General features: G+C 41.8%; 1 protein-coding gene across 2 annotated transcripts in view; it reads right to left on the reverse strand.

Annotated features, from left to right (window-relative positions):
- Positions 1 to 566: 566 nt before the first annotated feature.
- Positions 567 to 24,325, reverse strand: part of TRMT61A (tRNA methyltransferase 61A) — a 29,035-nt gene continuing 5,276 nt past the window's right edge. The window contains exons 3-4 of one of the 2 annotated variants that reach the window (XM_074996439.1): positions 13,018 to 13,284; positions 567 to 2,259 (exon numbers count right to left, since the gene is read on the reverse strand). In XM_074996439.1, coding sequence (XP_074852540.1) covers positions 1,931 to 2,259; positions 13,018 to 13,284 — 596 coding nt within the window. In that variant the 3' untranslated portion in view covers positions 567 to 1,930. The remainder of the gene's footprint in view (positions 2,260 to 13,017; positions 13,285 to 24,325) is intronic. The other variant, XM_074996438.1, reaches the window with a different exon arrangement.

Below are 24,325 nucleotides of genomic sequence, written 5' to 3' on the forward strand. Positions count from 1 at the left end.
GCTGTCATTTACAATACATTTGCACAGCAGCCAGCATGTTGCAGTCATTCAACAACAACTGAAGCGTCATATCCAACAACCAAAGCAAACAGTACAGGTACTGCCAGTACCCACCTAAACTGGTCAGACTTGCGGGCCGGAAACAGAGAATAAAAACACATTACATTTTAGGTGGAAAAACCTCAAAGTTGATTCAAAATGGACGCAAGCCTCAGCACTCGAGACAAACAAGGAGACCCCAGTCAGACGTGGAATGCGAGGCTGGACATAGGTTTGTGATTCACTAATTGTTTTAGCAGGACAGAGCGTTAAAAGAAGTTTATAATAAGGGAGATCATAAGGGTGTTTAAATGAGTATGTTCCTTTGCAGCACAGTGGATCTCCCATTTAAATTAAGTCCTGAGCATTACTTCAAGAGCTCTGTGGTTAAAAACACTCACTTGCTCTATAACTACAGTTCTAAATGAATGCTGTAGCAGCCCACCTACTGCTTCCTCCAAAGCCATTAGCATTCATAGGGAACAGAATCGTGTCATTTCAGGAGGAAAGACACGTCTGTAGAACTTCTTATATAACAGACTGAGTTCACTAGAATTGCTTTCTACCTTTAATCTGCTCAACTGTTTATCTGCACTGTCCTGGTTGGTTGAGCTTTTTTTATACTATTACATATTAGCATTCTGTTGTAACATGTTAAAAAGCTTTGCTTTGCTTATTTTTGTAAAGATCAGGGAGAACACCAATTTGAATTTTCATATAGCAGTTTGCAATACAAAAAGAAAGTCCCCCACATGGATCACTATGTTTTGTTTTGCCCAAAATGCAACATACAGGGAAGCAGTGAGATATGACCAGTGGCAGGGAAGGACATAATACAGAATTTATTTAATGAAGAGGAAAGAAAGGCATGTAGAATCTCAAATGTACACAATAATTTTAATCCATAAATGCAAAATGTAATCAGATGCTCAAAATAGATAAACCACACCAACCAGCTTTGTGTAAAAGACCAAACACTAAGTGAGTCAGTAAATCAGTGCTACAGAAGACTTATAGTTTATTAAGAGAGAAATCCTACCAATAGTGATTTTTCCATCATTCAGTTGTAGCAGGGTAAAAAAAAAGAATATATTTATTAAAAAAAATAAAATCAACTCAGAATGTGACTTAACAAGTGGTGTTCAACATTAAAACATGGTGGTAAATTTTTACAATTGACTTATGAACAGTGAAAGCAGCTGCTCTACCTTAAGATTTTGGTATGAATGAGTCAGCGCAGCTGAAGTCTCTGTAAAGATGCTCCCAATATATTCTTATAAATCATATCCAAGAGCTATCCTGCTTGTGGGACTTCAGCATAATCTATCAGATTACTAGATGCCAGTCGGGGATAGGAGAAAGAGGCCATGTTCTTGAACACACTGCAAACAATCCTCTCTGCAGCCAAATTGTGTTCCAGGTGAACACTCATTCGGTGACAACTCAGTGTTACTGCTGTGTGAGCTCACAATTTCAGCCTCTAAAACTAGTCAACTAGGATCTTTCCACAGAACCAAACAGCAAAATAAATAACAAATAACTTAAGAAAAACCCAATCAAACAACCCCCCTGGCCAAACAATGTCTGCATGCTGAACTCAAGAAAGGAGTCCAAAAAGTTAAAAGAAAACAGCTGACTGTAAATGAAATGTTTCAGAAAGTGGCTTCATTTTGCAAATTCCAATGAACTGCCATTAACTATTAATTTATCTTTCCTCTCTGACAGAAGCAGCGCACTGTTCCAGTCCTTAAACATTCCATCCATGCTGGGCTGGTTAGTGCTCATGTGTTACGTAAACAAAGCATATTCCAAATGGATCTGCCTATATATGGAATTCCCTGACAACTAAACGTTTGGACAACGTTAAAAAAACAAACAAACCCAAAGTACATTAAAACAGACTTTTAGTAGCAAAGGTCAGATATCCAGTATGACCCACCATTTCCTTGAGTGGCACACCACTTTTAAACTGGGCAGTTCCCTGCTGCAGAACCCCATACAAGCCACCTTGATTTGACTGGTTGCTGCTGTCAAATCCAGCGCCAGAATTATCCTCAGATGCTTTTCCAAGGTCAGGGATTTGCAAGCTAATTGTCCGAACATTATATACTCGAAGCAGAATTTCCAAAGTGTTAATCTCAGTGAAACCATGTTCCTCCATAGCCAGGCAGGTTCTCTGAACTTGTTCAATGCAAGGGGAGAAGGAGCAGATGCGTCCACCTACAAAATAAGACAGGCAATGGGGGAGAGATGAAAACAATGACTTAATTAATCACAGCCAAATTATCTGTTATGCAAAACATAAGTCTTAGGATAGCGCTCATACTTAACATGCCTAACAGATAAAGATCTCCAAGGAAATAACTATGCCATTTACCAAGTCAAGGTAAAAATGGTGATTGTTTTACAGGATGCTTCTGCACACTTTATAAGCACAATGACAGATTAAACCATTTTTGGAATACACACTTGTCCAGGATTTTAGTTCACGGTTGGGCTGTAGAGTTGATCCCTTTAGATTGTTGAATTTTCTTGGAATCAATGCACACAACCCTGGACTGATGCACTAAACTGAAGTTGCACACAGATGAAAGTTGGTTTCTAACTCTGCTCCACATTACAGCACTGTTTTTATAAAAGAAAAAAAAAGCACATGTGCATATGCACAGAGAGAAAACTGGCTGTGTTTATTTTAGACAGAGATGGTATGTCTAGATAGAATAAAGTAAAGTAATCTCTCGTCCCTAGATGGAGAGTTATTAAAGCTTTAGCCTTCTACAGATTGAACCTCTCTAATCTGGAATTCATCGTCCAGTAAACTCCGTAGTCTGGCATGATTTTAATTAGCCAGACAACCACTTATTTTGGGTGTGGCCAAGTTTCCCATGATCCCATAAAGTTTGTTTACAGGCACTAGTCCTGGCGCTCAGTGTTCTGTGCTGTTATTTAGCTGTACTTTATGCCTAAATGTCTTCTAAGTGCCCAATAACCCAGTGGAGTTTACAGATGGTTAGAACCAGCAGCTTGGTATATGCAAGATAAATCTTTAAATTATATATCCTCTTACTTTCCTTCCCATTGAAGCAGCCCTTAGCCTTTTGCTTTTAAATATTTAGTATTTTTACCCTGACCCCCCCACCTTTCCATTAGCCGCAATGTCACCTTTAGAGCTGGGAACAGAATGATTCAGATTTACTCTAAAAAGCCACATACAAATCAGATCAAGGAATTATACGGACACTGACCACCACAAATCCAAGTCATGTGCTCCTACTCACCATGTAACGTCCCATGATGCAACTGACCTAACTGGAAACTTTTATATCGGAGGAGGGAAATGATGGAAGAACACAAAAGGTGAAGCTGTATTTTTATTTTCAGATGAAAATGAATATTGGTCTGCTTTGAATTCCTTCCCACCTCTCTCTCATGCTCCATGTCCACTAATCCAGGCAAACCCCCTGAATCCAATTACATAAGCAGTTAAAGAACCTGTGTCTTTGACAGCAAAGCATCCTGCTGCTAAAAATAGAGGCCAAACTGGTCCTACAAGAGACTGGTTTACGTCAAAAATTTTTTTTAAGCTACAGATCTAAAAAAGGCAGTGTCAGGTTTGAATGCAAGTGCTGCTGTAATGATTGGCTGGACAGTGATTGGGGAAGAATTCTTTCCACAGCCATTAATTCATTCTGCAGTAACGGTGTTTCAGATTGGATTTTATTTTAGTCTTTGAATAGAGTCTTCGTTGTCAATGGTGCTTCATACACATATTCAAAACAAAGCAGCCTTTTGTCAAGCAATTCCCCAAAGTCAGAATTTAAAAAAAAAAATCAAAAATCAATCAATCACTTGCAAAAGTGATTTTGGAATGCTGTGTAATCCACCAGCCCTGAGGACTGCTGTTTAATTGTACTTCCACACAGGTAGAACCAATTAAACATGGTGTTATAAGTATTAATCTGCCTGGCTACCAAATTTACTCTGAAGCTGAGAGGATTTTTTTTTTGGCCAGCCAGCACATATTTCTAGTTTTGTAGATATTACTGAACAGAGAAGCTGGGAGGGTAATTTCTGTCATATAATTAGAAAGCCACTAAAGAAAGACGTCTCATTCTCATTGTGTAGGAAACCAAATGAGTGTCTAACTTAGTTAAATTCCATTTCACAATAAACTCTCTGTTTCCAGAGAAAGAAGTTACAAGAGAGATCAGTGTTCTACTAGGACGTAATTCATTTCTTTTTTCGTGGTTTATACTGAAATATGAGCAATAAAGCAAAAGTACTTTACATTCATAGTAAGTAGATTCTGCTAATTTATTTGGACTCTGAAGATTTCAAGATGGCTTTAGATAACCAAATCCACATTACTTGCCAAAAGCATGAAGCCTGCATAGAGCTGTTGCAATACTGGCCATTAGCATTTCTTGACAAGCCTTGAAACCACAAAATGTATTTTTGTTTCTTAGGGTGGTTAGCTGACCACAGAATGTCTATACCAAATTTGGTGATGATTACCAAAATACTGACAGCCCACACACTGGACTATTTAGAGAGCTCTGGAATAGCACAAATTGTGTCTTCAAACAATGCGGTAGTAAGGGAAGAACTAGTTTGAAATAGCTAAGATAACATGCAGAGAAACAAGAACAGAATGACATTGCTTAATGCTCTAGGGAAAGGTGCTCAGATATGTCTACACTAGCCCAGAAGTTTGACCTGCTCAGGGTTGGTCTTCTGGAGTTTGATTTTGCACGTCTGGTAGGGATGCATGAAATCCACCCCTCTGCGGTTGCGGTCAACCCCTGTACTCCTCACAAGACGTGAGGAGTGTGAAGAGTAAGGGAGGCTGACAGGAGAAACTCTCCCACTGACCTTCTTCAATAGGGATGACCAAGTAAGCTGAGCACAGATACATTGATTCCAGCCATGAAATTGCCGTAGCTACAACTGCGTATCTGCAGTCAACCCACTTTGCCTAGTTGAGACATAGACGTAGTCATGAAGGTGGTATATGAACCTGTATGTTGTTTTCAGTCTACTTATTTTTGATTACCTGTTTCCTTTTGTTACTAAGCAAAAGGTGCACCCCATAACACACCTAAAAGTAAGTTGAGGTGCAGTAAACACCAAGTGCCTTGCTTTGAGGCTTCCACCAGTTGGGAAAGGGGCCCCAAATACTTTTTCCTGCACAGACTAAACAAACAATATTGATCTGAAGCAGTGGGTCTGTCCCATGAAAGCGCATCACCTAATAAATTGTTTTGTTAGTCTTTAAAGTGCTACACGCCTGCTGGTTTGTTTTGTTAGAAAACAGACTAACACGCCTACCTCTCTGTTACTGTACAGACTAGTCAGCAAGGCAGATCTGACTTTGATGACGTGGGACTTATTTAGGGGGAATTCAGTGGTTCTCAGTGAAAAGCTGGAAATGATTTAGGTTACTACTCCACACGCAAATAAGGGCTTTGAAAGGGGAACAAAAGGAAAGGGTGAGAAGCTCTGATTGGCATGGTATTTCTGGAGTAGGGAAACCACTGGAGCCTGAAACACATAACTGCTCAGCTGAAAACTAGCTCAGCCTAAGAACTGATGTAAGGCTTACTGATAGGACAGAAGTCGAAAGACTTCCCCTGCCACATCCAGTGGTGGAAGTGCTGGGAATGGATAGTTTTGAACTTCCTCCTCCAGTGGGTTGTGTTGTGCGTCATGCCCTTTGGATTACCAGCTATGCAACAGTGGGTACATTACAGTTGTCACACCGATACAAAGATAGTTTCCAAGCAATTGCAGTTCTGAGGAGCCCTGTTGTCTTTTAAACAGCGGGAGACATTGAGGGTTTAAGAGGCTGGAATTTGCATCAATTTGTTCTGCCCTGCTGCAGATTCCTTCATGAATCACTGAAGACATGTGCTCCCCGTTTGCTTGCGTGCATGCTGGAGGGGGGTGGACCCAACGGTAGTAAAAACAGTTTAAAAAACAGAAACTTCTTAACTGAGTTTGGTCCTTTGAATCCTTTCCTTTGAGAAAATTTAGTTACTAAATTTGTTTAATGAGCTCTATGGGTCACCATAAATTGATCGAGTAATTATTGGAGATTAATCCTGTTCACACTGGGAAGCTGTGTAAGCTTTTTGATCTCAGGAGCTGTCTAAAAATGTATGTTTAACCATGTACAATGCCTCTGACAAGTTCTACAGTTGAGGGGAAGAAAATAATGAATCTGTACGAGGAAAATTTTCCCTTCTCCCTTTCCTGTTACAGGCAGTGAATTTGCTGGAAATGTTTAATACAGAGGTTAAGTCTCACCAAGCTGTAGGCTGGGGATAAGCCCACAGAGTGGCTGGCAGCTGCTATAAATAAGAAGGGGATTGAGAGTTTACAGGAGTCAAAGCACAACTCAGGTTGGAAAGATTAGAGAGAAAGATACAAAAAGGGGTGAAGCTCAGGGATAATACTTAGCATCTTCATAGTGCTTTGTATTTTCACAGTACTGGTTGGACATCTAATTAATAGTGAAGGAACACATCCTGACATCCTTAGAAAGGACCACGGTCTGTCCTGGGTCATGTCAGTGAAAGCTGAGAGTAACCCTGCTGATTTTCAAGAATAATTCCAGATTTACACCTGCACAGAGCAGAGCAGCATGTGGCCCTTGGTTGTTTGCCTAAGCAGTGAGGAACATCTCTTTGCAATCAAAAGGAGTTTTACTTTGCTAAACTGAGCTGTTACTTCTAGTTATTGCTTCAATAGAAAAAGAAAACTGGCAATGCCCTCCCTTTCCCAGGAAATGCACTTTTAAGATTCAAAAGGATACATAACATAAATGCAAACAATTCACTCTGTTTTTTGAAGGTTATCTATCACAGGTACTCTGCTAGATTATTTTGCCACTGATGTGTTCGGAAGAGTTTGAGAAGAGACTCCGGAATAAGCAAAGCCCTATTAAGATCCACATGAAGGGGCCAATTATTCTGAACTTTGAAAGTTATTCTGTGATGTAGGAGATACAATACCCAGTTTTATTTATTTATTTAGGGGAAAAGAATGTAATTCACCGTGTTTTGGGATTTCAGTTAAGTGTCACAATGAGAGTGTTAAATTGCAAGGATCCCAGAAAAAATATGCACTGATAGTTTGTGGGGGTGAGGCTTCAGTGTCACAGAAAAACATCACTATGGCATTTACTCTGTGCTACTAGGACACTAAAAATATAGTGTTTCTAATGGGGGAACAAGATGTTCTTTAAGCAAGTGTACACGTGGGTGATGCAATGAAATTAGAGGATCCTGCTGTCAGAGAAAATGAAAGATCTCTTGATTCAGAAAATATTTACTGAAACATTTGCCAGACTGCTAACAAGAGTTTTATATACAATTTTCCACAGAGCTTGTTTTAATATTTTTGGGTTGGTGCATGCCCAAAAGGGATTGGACAAGACTGAGCTGTTATTGCTCCACTGTGTGCAAGGCTAGCCTGAGAGGTTGGTGGGGGTGTATGTATTTGAGGTTTGTTCCATCCCTGTTTCCTGCTATAGGACGAGCACAGCCAAATTGCTTGAGCCTCTGGTTCGTACATACCTACTTGTGTTTTAAGAAATGTCCATAGGGACTAAATGCCACCATAAACTGTGGGATTAAGGCTGCAGTGCAGCTCACAACTACTAAGGGGCTGTAGATAGTTACAACTATTTAAGTCAAGGCAGCTACCACATTTACAAAGACTAGCTCTGACACGCTAAAAAGGCTTATTCCAGGAAGCAAAGGTTTGTCTAACTTGCTCTTAAATATCTCCAATGATGGAGATTCCACAGCCTCCCTAGGCAATTTATTCCAGAGGTTAACCACTCTGACAGGAGGTTTTTCCTAACGTCCAGTCTAAACTTCCCTTGTTGCAATTTAAGCCTGTTACTTCTAGTCCTATGTTCTGAGTTCAAGGAAAATTTTTCTCACTCCTTGCAAAACCTTCTTACGTACTTGAAAGGTTTTCTCACATCCCTGCCTCAGTGTTCTCTTTTCCAGACTAAACAAACCTAATTCTTGCAGTCTTCCCTCACAGAACATGTTTTCTAGACCTTTAATTCCTTTTGTTGCTCGCCTCTGGATTTTCTCCACATCTTTCCTGAAACTTGGTGCACAGAACTGAACACAATACTTTAGTTGAAGCCTGATCAGTGCTGAACACTCTGCCCCTGCCCCCAGCTTCCGCCCCGATCTCAGCTTCTGCCCCTGCTGCCCCGCTGCCTCCTGCCTCAGTGGGCACTCATACCTCTAGGCATGGCCCCTGCTGGGCTCACGCTATCCTTGGCCCTGGACAGGCTCTTGGCCCCATGGACACTGGCTCCAGCCCCGCCTGGGCTGCTGGACATGGCCCCAGCCCCACAGGGATGCCAGATGTGGCCCTGGCAATGCTGGCTCCAGCCCTGGTGGGGTGGCTGGAGGTGGCTCCAGTTCTGGCCCCACGGGCGCCAGCTCCAGGGACACAAGCCCCATTGGGTTCACTGGGCTCCCGCCTGGAAGGGTTTTCAACTGCCAGCCCTCCTTCCACTAGCCTTCCAGCTTAGGGGTCTCTGATCCAGGAACATCCATGGTCCTGCCAGATCACAGATGATGCTGGACCAGAGAATCCCAGGTTTGGGAGGTGCAACGTGTATTTAACTCAGACCATTCCTCCAGTTTGTCCAGATAATTTTGAATTACAAGCCTGTCCTCCGAAGCACTTGCAACCCCTCCCTGCTTGACATCAGCCGCAAACTTGATAAAGGTACTTTCTATGCCGTTATCTAAACAGTTGAAGATAAGGAGCAGAGCCAATCCCAGAACTGATCCTTGCAGAACCCCACTTGTTATGCCCTTCCAGCATGGCTGTGAACCATTGATAACTACTCTGGGAATGGTTATCCAATCAGTTATGCACTCATCTTATAGCAGCCCATATGCGCTGTCTTTCCCTAGTTTATTGATAAGAATGTCCTGCGAGCCTGTATCAAGTGCTTTACTGAAGTCTAAGTATCTCATGTCTACCACTTGCCCCTTAGTCACAAAGCTTATTATCCCATCAAAGAATGCTATCAGATTGGTCTGACATGAATTTTTTTTTACAGAGAACCTTTCATTGACAAAGCATAACCTCAGTGGACCAATATCTGCACCAGACAAGCAACACCATGAACTAACCTGCCAATGCTGTGTCATTTGCCTCAGTTAAAATTAAGAGCATGCAAGTTTCTCTCTTCATTAGTGTGACACTTAAATTGAAGCAGAAAGTCTGGATAAAAGGGTTAATGCTGTGTAAGTTCAGGACTCAGACTGTTGAGCTAAGCAGTATCAGCAACTGGTTCAGAAGACAAGTGTCTGGAGTAAAACCCACCGCATGTACAGCTTTACTTTACAGTTATGGAAGCATGCTTCTGCCTAGTCTTTTGCAGTACTGAAAGAACTGGATAATATTTACGATGGAGGGAAGGGTGGTCAGGGAATTAACATCAGAAAGCTTCAGTTCAACACTACTCAGCTGTGAGTTGGCTGTAAGAAAACGAGTTCCAGAATATCTAGAACTACATTTGACTGGGTTCTTTTGGTTAATTTATTGAGCTACGGTGACAGATTTCTCACTTTGTTGTTTTGATTCAGCCTAAGGAGTTAATAATAACTTTGCCCAAAAAAATCAAGGTCAGACATTGGGACTAGCAGCCGAGGCTGTGGGGCGTGGGGGTGGGGAGAATCAAATCCGCAGATGCGGCCAAGGCAAAAGCATAGATCTGCGAATGGAAATAAGATGGGCAGTGAAGCATCGCCAAGCCATTGAGATATAAGAAGACTTTTTTTTTATTGTCTGAAAGTATGAAAAGGGAAATCAGCAGAGAAGGATGTGGGGAAGGTGCTCTGTGCCCATTCGGACTCCACTGCACATTATTAGCAACAAATAAGGGCCTTTGAGCCACAAACCCACTGGCCATTTTATTCTCCACAAAACAGCAGTGCTTTAAAGGGAAGCCAGGACAATCTATGGCAGGAACATGAAATTGTACCCTTTAAACAAGGCTATTAACCTTCAGCCTATTAAAATACTGAATCACAGCTATTCAGAGCTTGGGACTAAGTGGAGGAGGAAAAAATACTTATAGGAAGGCTTTAGAGTACATGTACAACAAAATTAGCTCTTAATATCTTCGTAAGTGATATTTTATTATAATTACACTTTTTGTCATGTGTTTGGTTTTTTAAGGAGGAGGCCAGAAAATGATGTACATTAAATATGCTTATCCCAGTATTTATTTTAAGCATATGTTCTAAAGACCTTAAGAAATAAAATGACTACTACTCCAACAGCATTATTGTAATTTTTGTATTGTGCATGGTGGCCATCTTACTTAGAATAAAAACTCCTGTACGAATAGCTTATATGCGACCTCCTATCGGGAGGGATATAAGGAAACACATTTACTCTAAAGATAATTACCATTCAACTCATCACTGAGACCACTGGTGAATAAAGACTAAGTGAAGTGAAGAGTAAGTATTTCCACTGCAGAATAGCTTTTGATTATGTGAAATCAGCCAAACAAAAGGCACATTCAAATATTCTGTTGGAGGTTTCAATCACCTTGTTAGCGTTTTTAGCTCTCCAACATACATAAACAATCACCATTGTTTCTAGTTATAAGAACCCACAAAAGGAATAGATTTTCATCACCGATAATGGAAAAGCTACTTTGTATTGCAGCATAAATAAGTCTTCAGCATAACAAACTGGCACATCACCCAAATGATGAGTTTTACAGTATGTCTACACTGCACACTAAGCCCGGGCTCTGACTCAGATTTGAGTCCAAGCCCCCATTCTGCCTATACATAAATCAGTCTGACTCAGAGCAGCAAGCACTTAGGACCTAGCTCCCAAAACTTTTTGGTGGGAGGTCGGGACCTTTTTGTTCCTTGAGTCAACGCTGTTGCATTCCGCACTCTGAACACAGCACAAGTAGCATACCCAAGTCAGATGGTCTATGTGGCGGAGAATCCACACATTAAGCAAGACTGACAAACTCAGATCTAACAACTGCAAACCCAGGTTTACAATGCAGTTTGGATACTCAAGCCCAAGCTTAGAAACACAGAGTCCATAAACCCAGAGATACCAGGCTTAGTGTGCCATGTAGATATACCCTGAGAGCACTGTCAGTGCTCGGGTACTGTGGTTTGATTATAATGATCCTAACTCCCAAAGGGCATTGACAATTTTGCCCTCTTACTGGCGTGTAAGACAGGGCGACCAATAAAACAACCACTGGTGACATTTTTTTCTATTTTGCCCTGGGTGAGCAGACATTATATTATGGCACACAATAAGGTATAGCTCCAGATAGAAAATCAGCTTTCCAGGATATCAAACACTGGAATGTTACAAGGATTCTGAGCCTGGAAATGTTCAAGCATGTCTACTTAGCAGTCTCGATACATACGGGCTAAATAATTCAAGCTGGATTGCGCAATGCGGCTCCTTCACCTGGACCAGGGAGTCAGCTGAGAATTATACTCACTGCATTAGATAATTTGAGCATGGCAAGGGCATTACCCAGCACAGTGTGAATTAGTTTCTCTCTCAGCAGACACTGTCAGCAGCTATGTATGCAGCTGTAACCATTGCAAGCACAGAACATTCATTAGGGTATTTCTTTTGTTTGTCATTTTAAAGTATACATTGCATCTGGCAAAATGTTAGAAATCTTTGGTGGCAGCCGAGGGATCTCCACACATAGCCCCTGATTCAGCCAGGTCCTTAACATGTGTTGAACTTCACACGCTGAAGTCCCCTTGTCTTCAATGTGACCTAAGAATGTACTTAAAATTAGACACAATATTCAGTGCTTTAACAAACAGAAATAGATTTCAGTGGGTGACTAAGTCTCTTGCTGAATCAGGGACCCACCAAGGAGTGGTTTGCATCATGCAGGAACAGACTCTTGATTAGGAGAACTCTCTGTGGCTGAACTAGGGCATCTGATAACAGACATCATAACCCTTCCAAAGCCTTGCCTACACAGGACTCTGTGTGTGCGTGTGTGTGTGTGCAGGCTAAGGTGTCACTGTAAATCCGTGGTTTTCAACCTATTTACCAAAGTGGGCCACATATGCCAGCCTCTATCTGTTATATATAATGTGTGGATTCAGACCACATGCTATCTATGTAGCTCTGAGGATGTCACATGGGCCATAGCTGTGTGCTGATTGGGCCACGAGCAGCCCAGCAGTTGAGAATTGCTGCTGTGAACCAACAAAGTGTGACTGGTATAACACACTTATTCCAGCATAACACTGGCTTCATTTAGTTTAAGTTACGTTGCTTACACTGGAATAAGAGTATTCAGGCAGACGCTTGTATCACAATCACTATAACATTGTAACATAACACTTCCCTGTGAAGAAAAGCTCTGGGGTACCACTCTCACTGAAGTCAGTGTCAAAATTGTCATCAAATCTAAAACAGGAGGATAGAGACAGAGAGCAAAAGTAAGTGATCCCACTTTAAGTAAAATCACTTTCTCTCCAGAGATGATATTGGTGCTCTTTAATTGAATCTCTCCTATCCCAGGCACCTGCCATGATTAACAGGAAATATTGTTTAAAATCTATTACATACACATCTTTCCAGTGAAATGTCATAGATTTGCTTTTATCAGTTATGTTTCTAGTTCTTACCACATGCTTTTGGACCTATTAGAATATGCTTAACAGAGGTTCAAAAGCTTTTTATATGTGGCACATGACAACGGTAGCAGCTGTCACAGAAACTTGTGGGAGAAGGTCGTTTTTCTTCTTCTAAGTTTTTCGCTGTAAACATGAAGACTTTTTTGCAGGCAGAGACAAGGTGACTTGACAACAGAATGGAGCTCACCCAACAGAATGAGGAAACCCTTCACATGTAGGTTCAAAGGCAGAAAACAAACACACCCCACCGATCTGTACACAGAAGAGAAGATACCTTCAATTTTTAGTGCTGATTTTGCATGTCCTATAGCTTCCCACGGTGACGGAATGTCTAGGAACACTGCATCTGCAACATTTGAGACCCCAAACCCATTTTTACAGACATCCTGATTCTTCACAGTAACCAGGTGTTCTACTTCGTGCTCTTGGAACTCCTTCTTTGCTTTCTCAGCTCTCTGTTGGTGGAACTCCACTGTGTACAGATGTCCTGTTGGAGCCACTGTCCTGATGATAGCATGAGAAAGAGAACCGCTTCCGGTACCTAAAGAAAACCAAAAATAAATCAGAAAGTTTTGAAACATTTCTTGACACAAAGCTCTAACTGACTTCCCGGGCACTCAACATAATCCCACATGTTTGGAATATTTTAAAATTTAGAATGAATAAAACCATTAGTAAAATTTATAACAACACGCAGTGCTGCATTAGCAAGGATGGACTAGACGACACAAAAGGTTTTCCCCATACTTAGATTCTATGAATACTGATGAAAAACCATATGGGACTCAAAATATTTCCCTTTAAGGTAACCTTTTCTTTACGAATTTCCCCCCTTTTTTCTGATTCAAGTTTTACCGAAAGCAATTTCCTCCTGGGTCCCTAAGCCACTTTTTGAGTCAACTTACCACTCTGATAGGAGATAAAAGAAGAAAACAAACACTATATGCATAGTAATTACAAGTTCTCTTACCCTTATCCAACACTTCTTTTTTGGGGGACAAGTTAAGAACAAATTGTTAAGTCTTAAGACTTTCTTAAAACAAAAAGTTGAAATTTTGCTGACAAGTACCAACATTTGAAAGTCTGTGTCCATACAAGAAAAGCCTTTAAGGAAAAGAAGAACTGTTATTGCTATTTATGCCGGCAAAGAATTTAGTCCCAGGTTTCTGCACTGTGACACAGAACTCTGCCAACAGGCTTGAAAAGTAGCACTGCACAACCCCTTTCACAGTCCTGGTGGTTGTGATAAGGGGTGAGGCAAGGAGAAAAAAAGAATGGGTAATCCCTGGCATTGTGACAAAGATCCAGGTCATTGCCAAGGGAATAACAACACCTAAGCTCTGATACAGCTCCTTTTGTCAATAGATCACAAAGCAGTTTACAAAAAGGTGGCATCCTTACAGCTATTTTACAGATAGCAAACTAATGCAGAGGAAGTGTGTAGTGGTAGAGCCAGGAATAGAACCCACGTCTCCTGAGGCCCAATCTAATGCACGATGCACTAGGTCACAGTGCATCACAATGAAGAAAGTATCTGATGCATGAAGCTCTCCTCTGCAGACACTTTTCCAAAGGAAAAATTAGCACATCTATGTGAGCATTAAAAACATAGCAGGCAAAGGCCAAATAACATGCACACCCAAAAAACAGCACAGAGGCATTCCATCTAGGAGTTACAGATGCACATACATGTATTCCTGCTTCTTAAAGTGGATGCTGAGATGGTAAACAAGACTCTGTTAGAACTAATGTGCACACCAATGTAACACTACGTGCCAATTGATTTTTAGGACAACAGCAGTGAGCTACTGAACTCCAGCCCTAATAGCTCCTGCCAGAAGGCCTGATTGCGTGACAGAACTTTTGCAGTCCCAAAAGATAATTATTTTATGGTCCAACTGGCTAATGTTGCACCCTCACTGCATCTCTCCCCGATTTCTGGAAAGAAACAAACAGAAATGGTTGGCACAGCTGCGACATAAGCAGAAAGGGAGGCAGCCTGTGTGTATCTTGTTTCCTTCTTCATATTCTTTTACATTTTTAATGATCTTTTAAATCTGATCTTAAAACACCACAGAAAATTTTATTTTTCTCCTTTCTAGGATCCCCACAAAATGCTCCAAGCCAAGACCAGCACAAAACCAGGATGCTGAATTTGAAGGGACACTGTTCCAGTACATCCTCAGAACAGGGCAACTTCTTAAGTGAATTTACCAGGAATCACTTTGTCATTGCTTGAGTACTATGAATATAAGAAGAATACATGCAACCGTATCAAAGTTTATTATACTAATGGCATCAACACTCTCATTTCTAAAGATGCTCACAGGCTGCCCTTCTTACCAAACTTCTCAGCTTCCTGTTGTTATGAGAACAAAGTGGTTCTGAGTCACAAAACCTTGTAGAAATTAGCTTTATTAAAGGGATTGACATTATGGATCCAATCCTGTGAAGTGCTGAATACCCTCCGCCCCAACTCTGTCTTCAGAGTTCAGGGATTTCGATGCCACACAGAACAGGGCCCTTCAAAGATTAGTATATTTATTCCCCCTCACATTCACAGCAGCTCATGGCCTTCAGCATCTGTCCATAGGATAACCAGACACAGCCACTGCTACCCATTCTGCAGTATCTGCAGAATGCATGGCATTAATTGCATGTTTCTGTGGTGTAGTGCAAAGAGAAGAAGAGGTTTTACTTCTGAAAAGATTATTTCCTCCTCAGCTACTGATCTGTACTGGTAACATTCCTTGATAGTTTCTGCTTCTCTCATCTCCTCAATTTGTTCTTCAATTTCTTCCGTAGCCCTTCTAATCAGCAACTGAAGGGTAGAACTCAACAAAATGCTGCCTGCAATGGTTTCAAAGAGCAGCACTCAAAGAAGGGCTTTTGCTAGAAGCAGGAAATTAGACCTAAGCAGGTTTGGGCTGCTGTTCCTAGGATGCAGGATCATTTAGGCAAGCAGCCAAATGCAGGGGGAAATTGGATTTCTGTGATTTATTGCATAAATTGTGCTATGTTACTATCACATTGCAATCATGTCTCCAAAATAAAATTCTCACACAAATACAGAAATGCACCTCAACACCAAGAATATTCAAAATCAGATGACCTAAATTCAGCTTTTGACTTCAACAGGATTTCATTCCCTAACAGGAGTAGCTAGTTTGTCCCTGAAGTGTTTACACTGGGTAAGTGCTAAAACCAGGACAATTTCTTGGACAGTTTATAAGTTTTACACCAAGTTGTTTGCCAAAACAAAAAGCAGTCAAGTAGCACTTTAAAGACTAGCAAAATAGTTTATTAGGTGAGCTTTCGTGGGGCAGACCCACTTCTTCAGACCATAGCCAGACCAGTTCTACTATTTTGCTAGTCTTTAAAGTGCTACTTGACTGCTTTTTGTTTTGATAGTGTATAGACTAGCACGGCTTCCTCTCTGTTACTATTCAAGTTGTTTGTGTTTTTGATAGGTTGTATCATTAATGGTCTTACAAATTAAGTGCGCACACTACCAGAGCACGCTGTCCATTAGACTACAGAACACTACCATGGGTGTATCAGGAGTACAAAGACAGCAAAATGTAGGTTGTTCTACACTGCATTAAAAAGCTGTTCTTAGTTGTAGCTACTGATCTAGAAGTCGGATATGCACACAAATATCATCCCAGGCTGGGTCTACACTTGCCGCGGAAGATCGAACGCTTAGGTTCGATCTTCTGTGGTGCTGTTTCGCGTGTGCACAAAATGGCACATTCCAGGGTCAACGTCGACCCCAGAACTCCTCGTGAGCCACAAGGATTAAAGAATGCTGAAAGGAGGAGCACGCCCGTCAGCATTCTGCAGCAGGGACAGGGACGAATATTGACACCTGCAGAATCAATTTTTGGTACACAATTGGCATACTTAAAGTTGCGTAGCAGCTGTCAATATGCACGGTAAGTGTAGACCAAGCCTGAGAATCCCACTCAAGTTGCTGTAGATCCAGGATAAGCCTATGGTCATTGTTAATGAGCTTTGCAAACTTTCTCTCCACTGACTAAATATTTTATGATTTAAAAGTTCAAGCCCAGAGTTACATTACAACAGTGTCAGGCAGCTTCCTGTTACAGATCTCTCTCCCTGCGGGCAAGATTCATAACTTCAGCCCCAGGCACTAACTCAGTGGTGCTGAAATGCCCCTGGAAAAAGATGAGTAGGTGTTTCGCACCCACCAGTAAGTAGTTCCGCACTCACACCCCAGCACAGATCAGGGTTCTGAACTGCGCAGGGGAAGCTGCGGCGAGGACGGATGGCAGGAATGGGATGTATTCAGGGGAGCAAGTGGAACTGGGGGGGAAAAGGTGGGGCTTAGGGCTGATGATGGGGGCTTTGAGCACCCACCGGGTGAGGAAGAAGCTAGTGCCTATGTGGGGTACCAACCCAAGAACCAAGGAGCCAGAAGCATGGATTAAGCACCTGTGCTCTAACCACACAGGCTTTGCAAGTAGCAACTCTGCAGATCAAAGGCCCATGCTCACCACCTAGTTAACTCACAATATCTTTTCTCCCCACCCCCCAGTGAGCCTCAAGCTCTGGAGAGTTTGGTCTGTGCTACTCCCAGCCTGTCCTGCTGCAGGGCACTCCATAGCTAGAAGGATTTGTGCCAGAAAACACCACACAATATTTCTGCATCTTTCAACTGTTCCCATTACTGTGTAGGAAAAGCTGCAAAATACTGTAGTGATTAAATAGCCACTCAGACCTTATTTGCTGCACAGGCACAGTTTTTCTTTTCACTCTCTCCTTACTGCAATAAAGATTTTCAGAGCAAAACCTCAGCCCTCTTGGTCTGCATGTTTATTTTGTTCCTCACCTATGGCAGAAGGACATATTCAGCCACTTGCAAAAATAGTTTGTGACTTCAAAACTATGCAGACATACCACTGTCTGAAGACTCGTCCACATTACTGCACCATCACCACACACCCTAAGATGTTTACCAGAAAACTGATTGTGAACAAGTGATTGCTAACCTCTTCTAAATCACGTGGGCTTGGTTTTCACTTTGCAAGGGATAGTTAAATGTAATGTCCTGTAAACCTATCAACTCTTGTACGTAGGGCACCAGATTTTGAATTGTATTATCTTTTGTTGTTACAGATGTGTGCACAGGGCAGAGGTGCTGGAGTAATCTGTATGGGGGGGGGGCAAAACAAGGGGGTGCTGAGAGCGACAGCACCCAATTGTAAACCCTGTATGTAAAGCAAACCACTTCAGCCCAGGTGATGCAGCAGCATGTCTAGTTCCACCAGCATCTGCAGGCACGGGGTCTTTCCCAAAGTCTCTAATGATAAGATTCTGCTGTATTTAAATAAGCATTTAATTTTTAAAAGTACAGATGTGCATAGCTGAACAGCTGTGGCTACATTTGACAGTCTACATTCTCATCCTGATAATTCAGAGGTTAGGTGGGAGAAATTCACAAACCCACAGGCAGTCTCAGATTGCTACATGGTAACAAAAATTGAAAATCTAAGAAGCACTATCAAATGCTATGTCAGTATTATACTCATACATCCTATAAGTAGATTTGCGGTGCTGACGGCAAGATTTGGTCACATACATCATATTTTTGGGTGCAGTAAATACAATAAAATAGTGATAGTGCACTCACATTTGTCTGTCTCCTAGCTACAAGTCTCAGGCCACCAGTCAGCAGAGGAAACCAGAGCAGGAAGTAAATAGTCTCCAGGCAGTACTAACGCTTCTACAGATTAGCATTCATGAGAGGCAGAACAAGAACACACATCATAAATGCAGGGAACAGGAGAATTATTATTCATTATTTCAAACACCCAAAGGCATGCCCTGGACTTCAAGGAAATAATTCAAGGCACAGTTCCTGTTCTAAAATGCTTGTGGTCCAAATTCAGGCACGACACATGCACTGGAGATAATACAGAAAAAGGGAAGGATGGAGAGAGGTTACAATAACATTCTCAGAGTTGCTTCAGAAAGGTAACCATACATCTCAGAGGGCTCCTTGGAGAACAGTGCCCCCATTTTCTCACGAAGGACACAACTGATGCTAGATTTCAGGAAGGGAGATGAACGAGCAGTGTCACTGATTGGTGAACAGGTTTAGAGAAGGCAATCCCATGCACAGGGGCATACAGGAAGGAAGGGGGAGAAAGTGAGAAGAAGGAATTCATGAGCAGAAGGGATGGGGAAAATGAAAACTGACATTTCCTTTTTAGAGAAGTGAAAGTCAGGGTCCTACAGGAAGTCACCTTCTGCAGAAATGGAGATCTTCATACAGTTCTTTAAGTAACTCAACAATACCCCTCTTGGTCTACAGAACCGTCAGCAAGGGTTGGGGACGCCAATGGACTTGCCAAGCCACTGGGAAAGGTGGAGGGGACCCAGCTCTGCACTCCTGAAGGAGAGGAGCCGGCGCAACTAGCCCTTGGCATCCCTGACGTTGGGTTCCCACCAGCCCTTAAAGCCCAGTGTGCAGAGTGGGGCTCTGGCAACCATTGAAAGACCCAGAAGCTCCAGCCATCACCACCACTTGTGAGGTAGCGGCAGTCAGAAGCCCTGGGCCTATTTGAAGCGCTGGGCTCTGGGGCAATTGTACCTTCTCTCCCTGACTCTGCAAACCAATGGCCTTTTCTACAACTCACTGCTGTCAATGCAAAAACATCCCAGGCTCCAATGGGCTTTTATTAGAGCAGAGGCTTTCAGCTGGTGTGCTGTGAGAACTGTCCAAGTGTGCCCACAAATTTTGTCAGTTTCACCTCCCAGTGGCTCTTTACAGAGCCACCGTGAGGAGAAAATGCCAACCCTGCAGGACCCAGTTTGTGCCTAGAGGCAGCTCTAATGCTGCTTCTTGGCTCAAATGAGCTGGCAGGGAGCCCGCCCCCCCACTCCCTCCTGTGGCAAGAGGGAGGGAGCGTTTTGGAGGGGCACAGTTTAAATTATGCATCCTGGCTCCAACAGGCTGCTGAGGCAGGGAGGGGTACCTGCTTTCAGTGGTTACTTGCTTAGTCAACATCCCTTGCATGGTGTTGAGCAGATTTTGACAATGTCTCTTTGCTCACTGTCAAAGATGGCGTATTCTGTGGAAGGTTAAAACCATTAATGCAGTTGATCCTTGTTTAGCTTGCTGTATGCACTGCTATGTTGCAAAACTCTCTGGTAAGACTGTAACTGTAGTAAGTAAATGTGACATTTATGAGCAATAGATTCAGTTGAAAAAAGGTGGGTGTGCTGTGTTACTGAAAAGGCTGGGAACCAGTGGTTTAGATCTACCTGTACATCAGCAGAGTGCTACTTTCTCTCATGGGTTGACCAAAGAGGCTACGCTTATACAGGAGACCATTTTAAACCAAAATCAGCTCTCTTTCTTTTCAGATTACTTTTGCTCATGCAGTAACCAAGGGATAGATATGATGGAAGTTCTAGGCTTTGGCTGAGTGTTAACATTCCCAAGTTAAATGAATCATTATAGGGCTTTGAGACATTCTTTATAATAGGAGTGACTTTACAGAGAGTTCACATATGATTAACAGATGTTACAAATATTTTATAGAGGGTTAGTATGTGCTCATAAGCACATCAGAAGAACGTTTTACTGAATGTTAAGCTAGCAACTGAGGACTCTGAACCCCCTTTAATAAAAACAAAAAGCAGTCAAGTAGCACTTTAAAGACTAGCAAAATAGTTTATTAGGTGAGCTTTCGTAGGACAGACCCACTTCTTCAGACCATAGCCATACCAGAACCCCTTTAATGAGAGTTAATACAACTTTATACAAAAGTGCACTAATTATAAAAGGAGACCAAAGTGAATTTAAACATTTCCATAGTTGATTTAGAGCTCCTCTGGAGCAAGCGGGGTGTTATTTCTAGAAATGTCACAGTTAGCCAGTCAAGAAGCCATACTACTCCCAATACTGATGAATTCAAAATACTGAAGTAAGATTTAGCAACTCTGAATACAGTATTTAGCTAGAGGTATTCCAATGAGTGTTTGACTCACATGGGTTTGAAGTCATCCTAGGACTGCAGATTGTTAATTATCATTAGCCAGAATATTTTCAACTAAATGTCATTTCGTTGAAGCAAAGATGTTTCAGAGATGTATCTGTTTCAAGGAAATTGGCTGATACTCAAGAATGACTTTTGACCAGAAACACCTTTAACAAAAGGCTCGGGTTTTCCCATCAGAAAAGAGTTGTTTTGACCCAATTCCATTTTGCAAAAATATTCAAAAAGGTTTTAGTTTCATTCTGACTGGGAACACAAATGAAATTTTCTATCTTCACAGGCAGCTACAAAAAGGAGTTGTTGTCCTTGGGGCAGTCGTGATCACTAAACAGAAAATAGCCTCCTCTGGGGTGTTGATGCAAAGAGTAGTTTTGGAGAGAGTAGTGACATGAAAGAAGATTCGGTTCTATGTCTTAAACTAGTCAGAGCATGCAACATGCAGCAATTGCCAAGTGCAGAGATTGACTGAGATGAAAGTGACTTGACTGGGAAGGAAGTCGGAGAGCAATAGGCCATTTCACCAGACAGGTATTTTAGCCCTTTTGTGGCTATTGCGAGTCTGTCTGCTCTGCAAAGCTCAAGCTCTGTATCCCATATCTGAATTTTTGTAGGTTCTCTCCTTGTAAAGTTACCCAATCCTGGGAGCCGTGCTCTAAAAAACCTGGGAATCACAAAGTTACCCAATTCTAAAAAGCTGTGCAGTAAAACCTGGGAGTCACAAACTGACCAGCCACATGCCTCATTTACAAGCAGGAGTATGCAGTTAGGCAGCAGAAGACCAACCCCCACTCCCAGCAAATACAGTAACAGTGGCAGTGCATGGGAGGTGCCTGAGGGGGTCACATGCGCCCCCAAACGCCTGCCCCTGCCACACAGGCCAGCGCTGCCCAAGACTAGCATGCACTAGGGCTGCCTTGCTCTAGTTTGCACAGCAAGTTCTACGACCACACTGTTGTGGGGAAGGAGTGGGACCACCCCCCGCACTCACTGGAAATGGTGCAGCACTCCTGGAAGAGAAGGCGGGCAGGTAGGCTGCAGAGTGGACGAGAGGTCAAGGCTTTGAGTAGGGGGAGGTTGTTCCAGCCCTTCCCCAGGATGAGGGGGAGGCTAGAGGCTGGTGCCCCTCCTGAAGCCCCCCTGCCCTAAGGTCCCCATTGTACTAGTACAGTACTGTGTTAAATAGAAATACTAAGATACAGGGAAAACAGCATTTTTCTTGTGAATAATACAACTTTCAGACTTTACTAAGTCAGCGTTTGGTTGTAAAGTTTTGAATGAACAACCACAATGTTCTATTCAGAGTTGAGAATAACCTCCACATCAAAGTACGTTACACCATAGGAGCCTCAGCCCTATTTGTCAACACTTGTACCTAGGACTTTCGATTAATCGCAGTTAACTCATGCAATTAACTCAAAATTATAAATTAAAAATTGTGGTTATTTGCACTTACAACAGAATACCAATTGAAATTTATTTAATAATTTGGGATGTTTTTCCTACATTTTCAAAATTGATGTCAGTTATAAAACACAGACTACAAAGTATACTTTATATTATTACAAATATACACACTGTAAAAATGATAAGAGAAATAGCATTTTTCAATTCACCTCACAGAAGTACTGAACTACAATCTCTATCATGAATGTGTCAGTTACAAATATGGATTTTTTTTTGGTTACATAACTGCATTCAAAAGCAAAAAATGTAAAACTATAGAGCCCACAAGCCAGTCCTAAATCTTGTTCTATTAGTTGCTAAGACAATCAAGTTTGTTTACATTTCAGGGAGATATTTCTGCCCATTTCTTATTTATATGGTCACCAGAAAGTGAGAACAGGTGGCACTTTTGCAGCTGGGACTGCAAGGTATTTACTGCCAGACAGACAAGTTTCTTAAGCAAATGTTTGCAAACAAGTTTGAAGTACACGTTTAACAGTAGCTGAGTTGATAGGGTATCCAGGGGCAGATTTTTAGGTTGGGGTGAAGGTGGGTAAACACTTTACATTATGTTAATTTGCCGCTCAAGCCTGGTGCGCTGTTCACATGCCATAATGACACATTATATCATGTACCCCGTGTGGATGACCCATGCGTACAATGAACCCCTTATCGACCAGACTACATGTTGTGCCCCATATACGGCAAGTGAGTAATATATGCACTAAAACATTCATATGCCCCTTTATGCTTTGACTACCTTTCCAGAGGACTGGACATAGTGATGCCACTTGTTAAAAAATAATGCATTATTAAATTAGCAAATGAAATCTGTGCAGGAGAGTTGTATTCTCCTGCTCTGTTTTACCCTCATTTTGCCGTGTATTTCATGTTAGAGCAGTCACACAAGATGACCCAGCACATGCTCATTTTAAGCACACACTCACAGCAGACAGGGCAAAATGCAAAGAAGGTACCTGTGTGAGATTTCTAAAAATAGTTATAGAAAAGGATTCAACCCAAGGTTTCAGAATCTGAAGTGCCTGCCAAAATCTGAGAGGGACAAGGTATGGGATATGCTTCCAGAAGTATTAAAAGAGCAACACTTCGATGCGGAAACTACAGAACTTGAACCCAAAAAACCTGCTAGTGGCATCTGACTCTGTTAATGAACATGCATCAGTCTGCACTGCTTTGGAGTGTTATAAAAGCAGAACTCATTATCATTCAGGAAGGCATGTACTCTGGAATGGTGGTTGAACGTTGAAGAGATACGTGAATCTTTAGTATATCTGGCACATAAATATATTACACCACCAGCTACAACAGCACCATGAAAAGGCCTGTTCTCACTTTCAGGTGACACTGTAAACAAGAAGCAGGCAGCATTATCTCCTGCAAATTGTAAGCAACCTTGTTCAGCCAATCGCTCTGACAAATAAGCACTAACTGTCAAAATAATGTGCTATGCTGAAGAATCCCTTATTCCTCCTGCAATGAGTACAGGGAAGCTGAAATAGCACGCCTGTTATTTTGAAATATTTTTGAAAGAACAGTCACTTTTCAAAGACATGGAGTACCAAGGTATACATTCTGCTGTATAGACATATTCTGCTGTATAGTCTAAGAATTTGTTTTGTTAGCATATTTAGCTGCGACATTATGAGTACCTTTCCATTGACCTCAAGAAAAGCTCAGAGACAAACTTTCCACCTATATGGTCACTAGCAAACATTAGTCCACTAAGACACATTATTTCAGTCACCTTATCTTTCTAGTATCCCAGCACCAACACAGCTACAACAACTGCAGTTCCAGTCAAAAAAGTACCATTATACAAACAAGAATCTGGACATGTGGGGTTCAGAATTTCTGCCATATCAAGGGCTTATGCCATAGTGCCTTATGAATCTGAAAGTGACAGTTTCCAGCATGCGTGGGGTTTTATATTTCTCACATTCCCTACCCCACACACTGGAAACAGAATGACAGATGAAATTTTAGCTGCGTGTGAAGGATGGCTGTGTCTAAAAGGCTGCCAAATATTATGCAGGACTGGAAAACCTTAACCAAAAATACAACACAACAATATTGTTCAATTCTTTTATGCAT

This window comes from Carettochelys insculpta, chromosome 6 (assembly GCF_033958435.1).
Source record: "Carettochelys insculpta isolate YL-2023 chromosome 6, ASM3395843v1, whole genome shotgun sequence".
Taxonomy (NCBI): Eukaryota; Metazoa; Chordata; order Testudines; family Carettochelyidae; genus Carettochelys; species Carettochelys insculpta.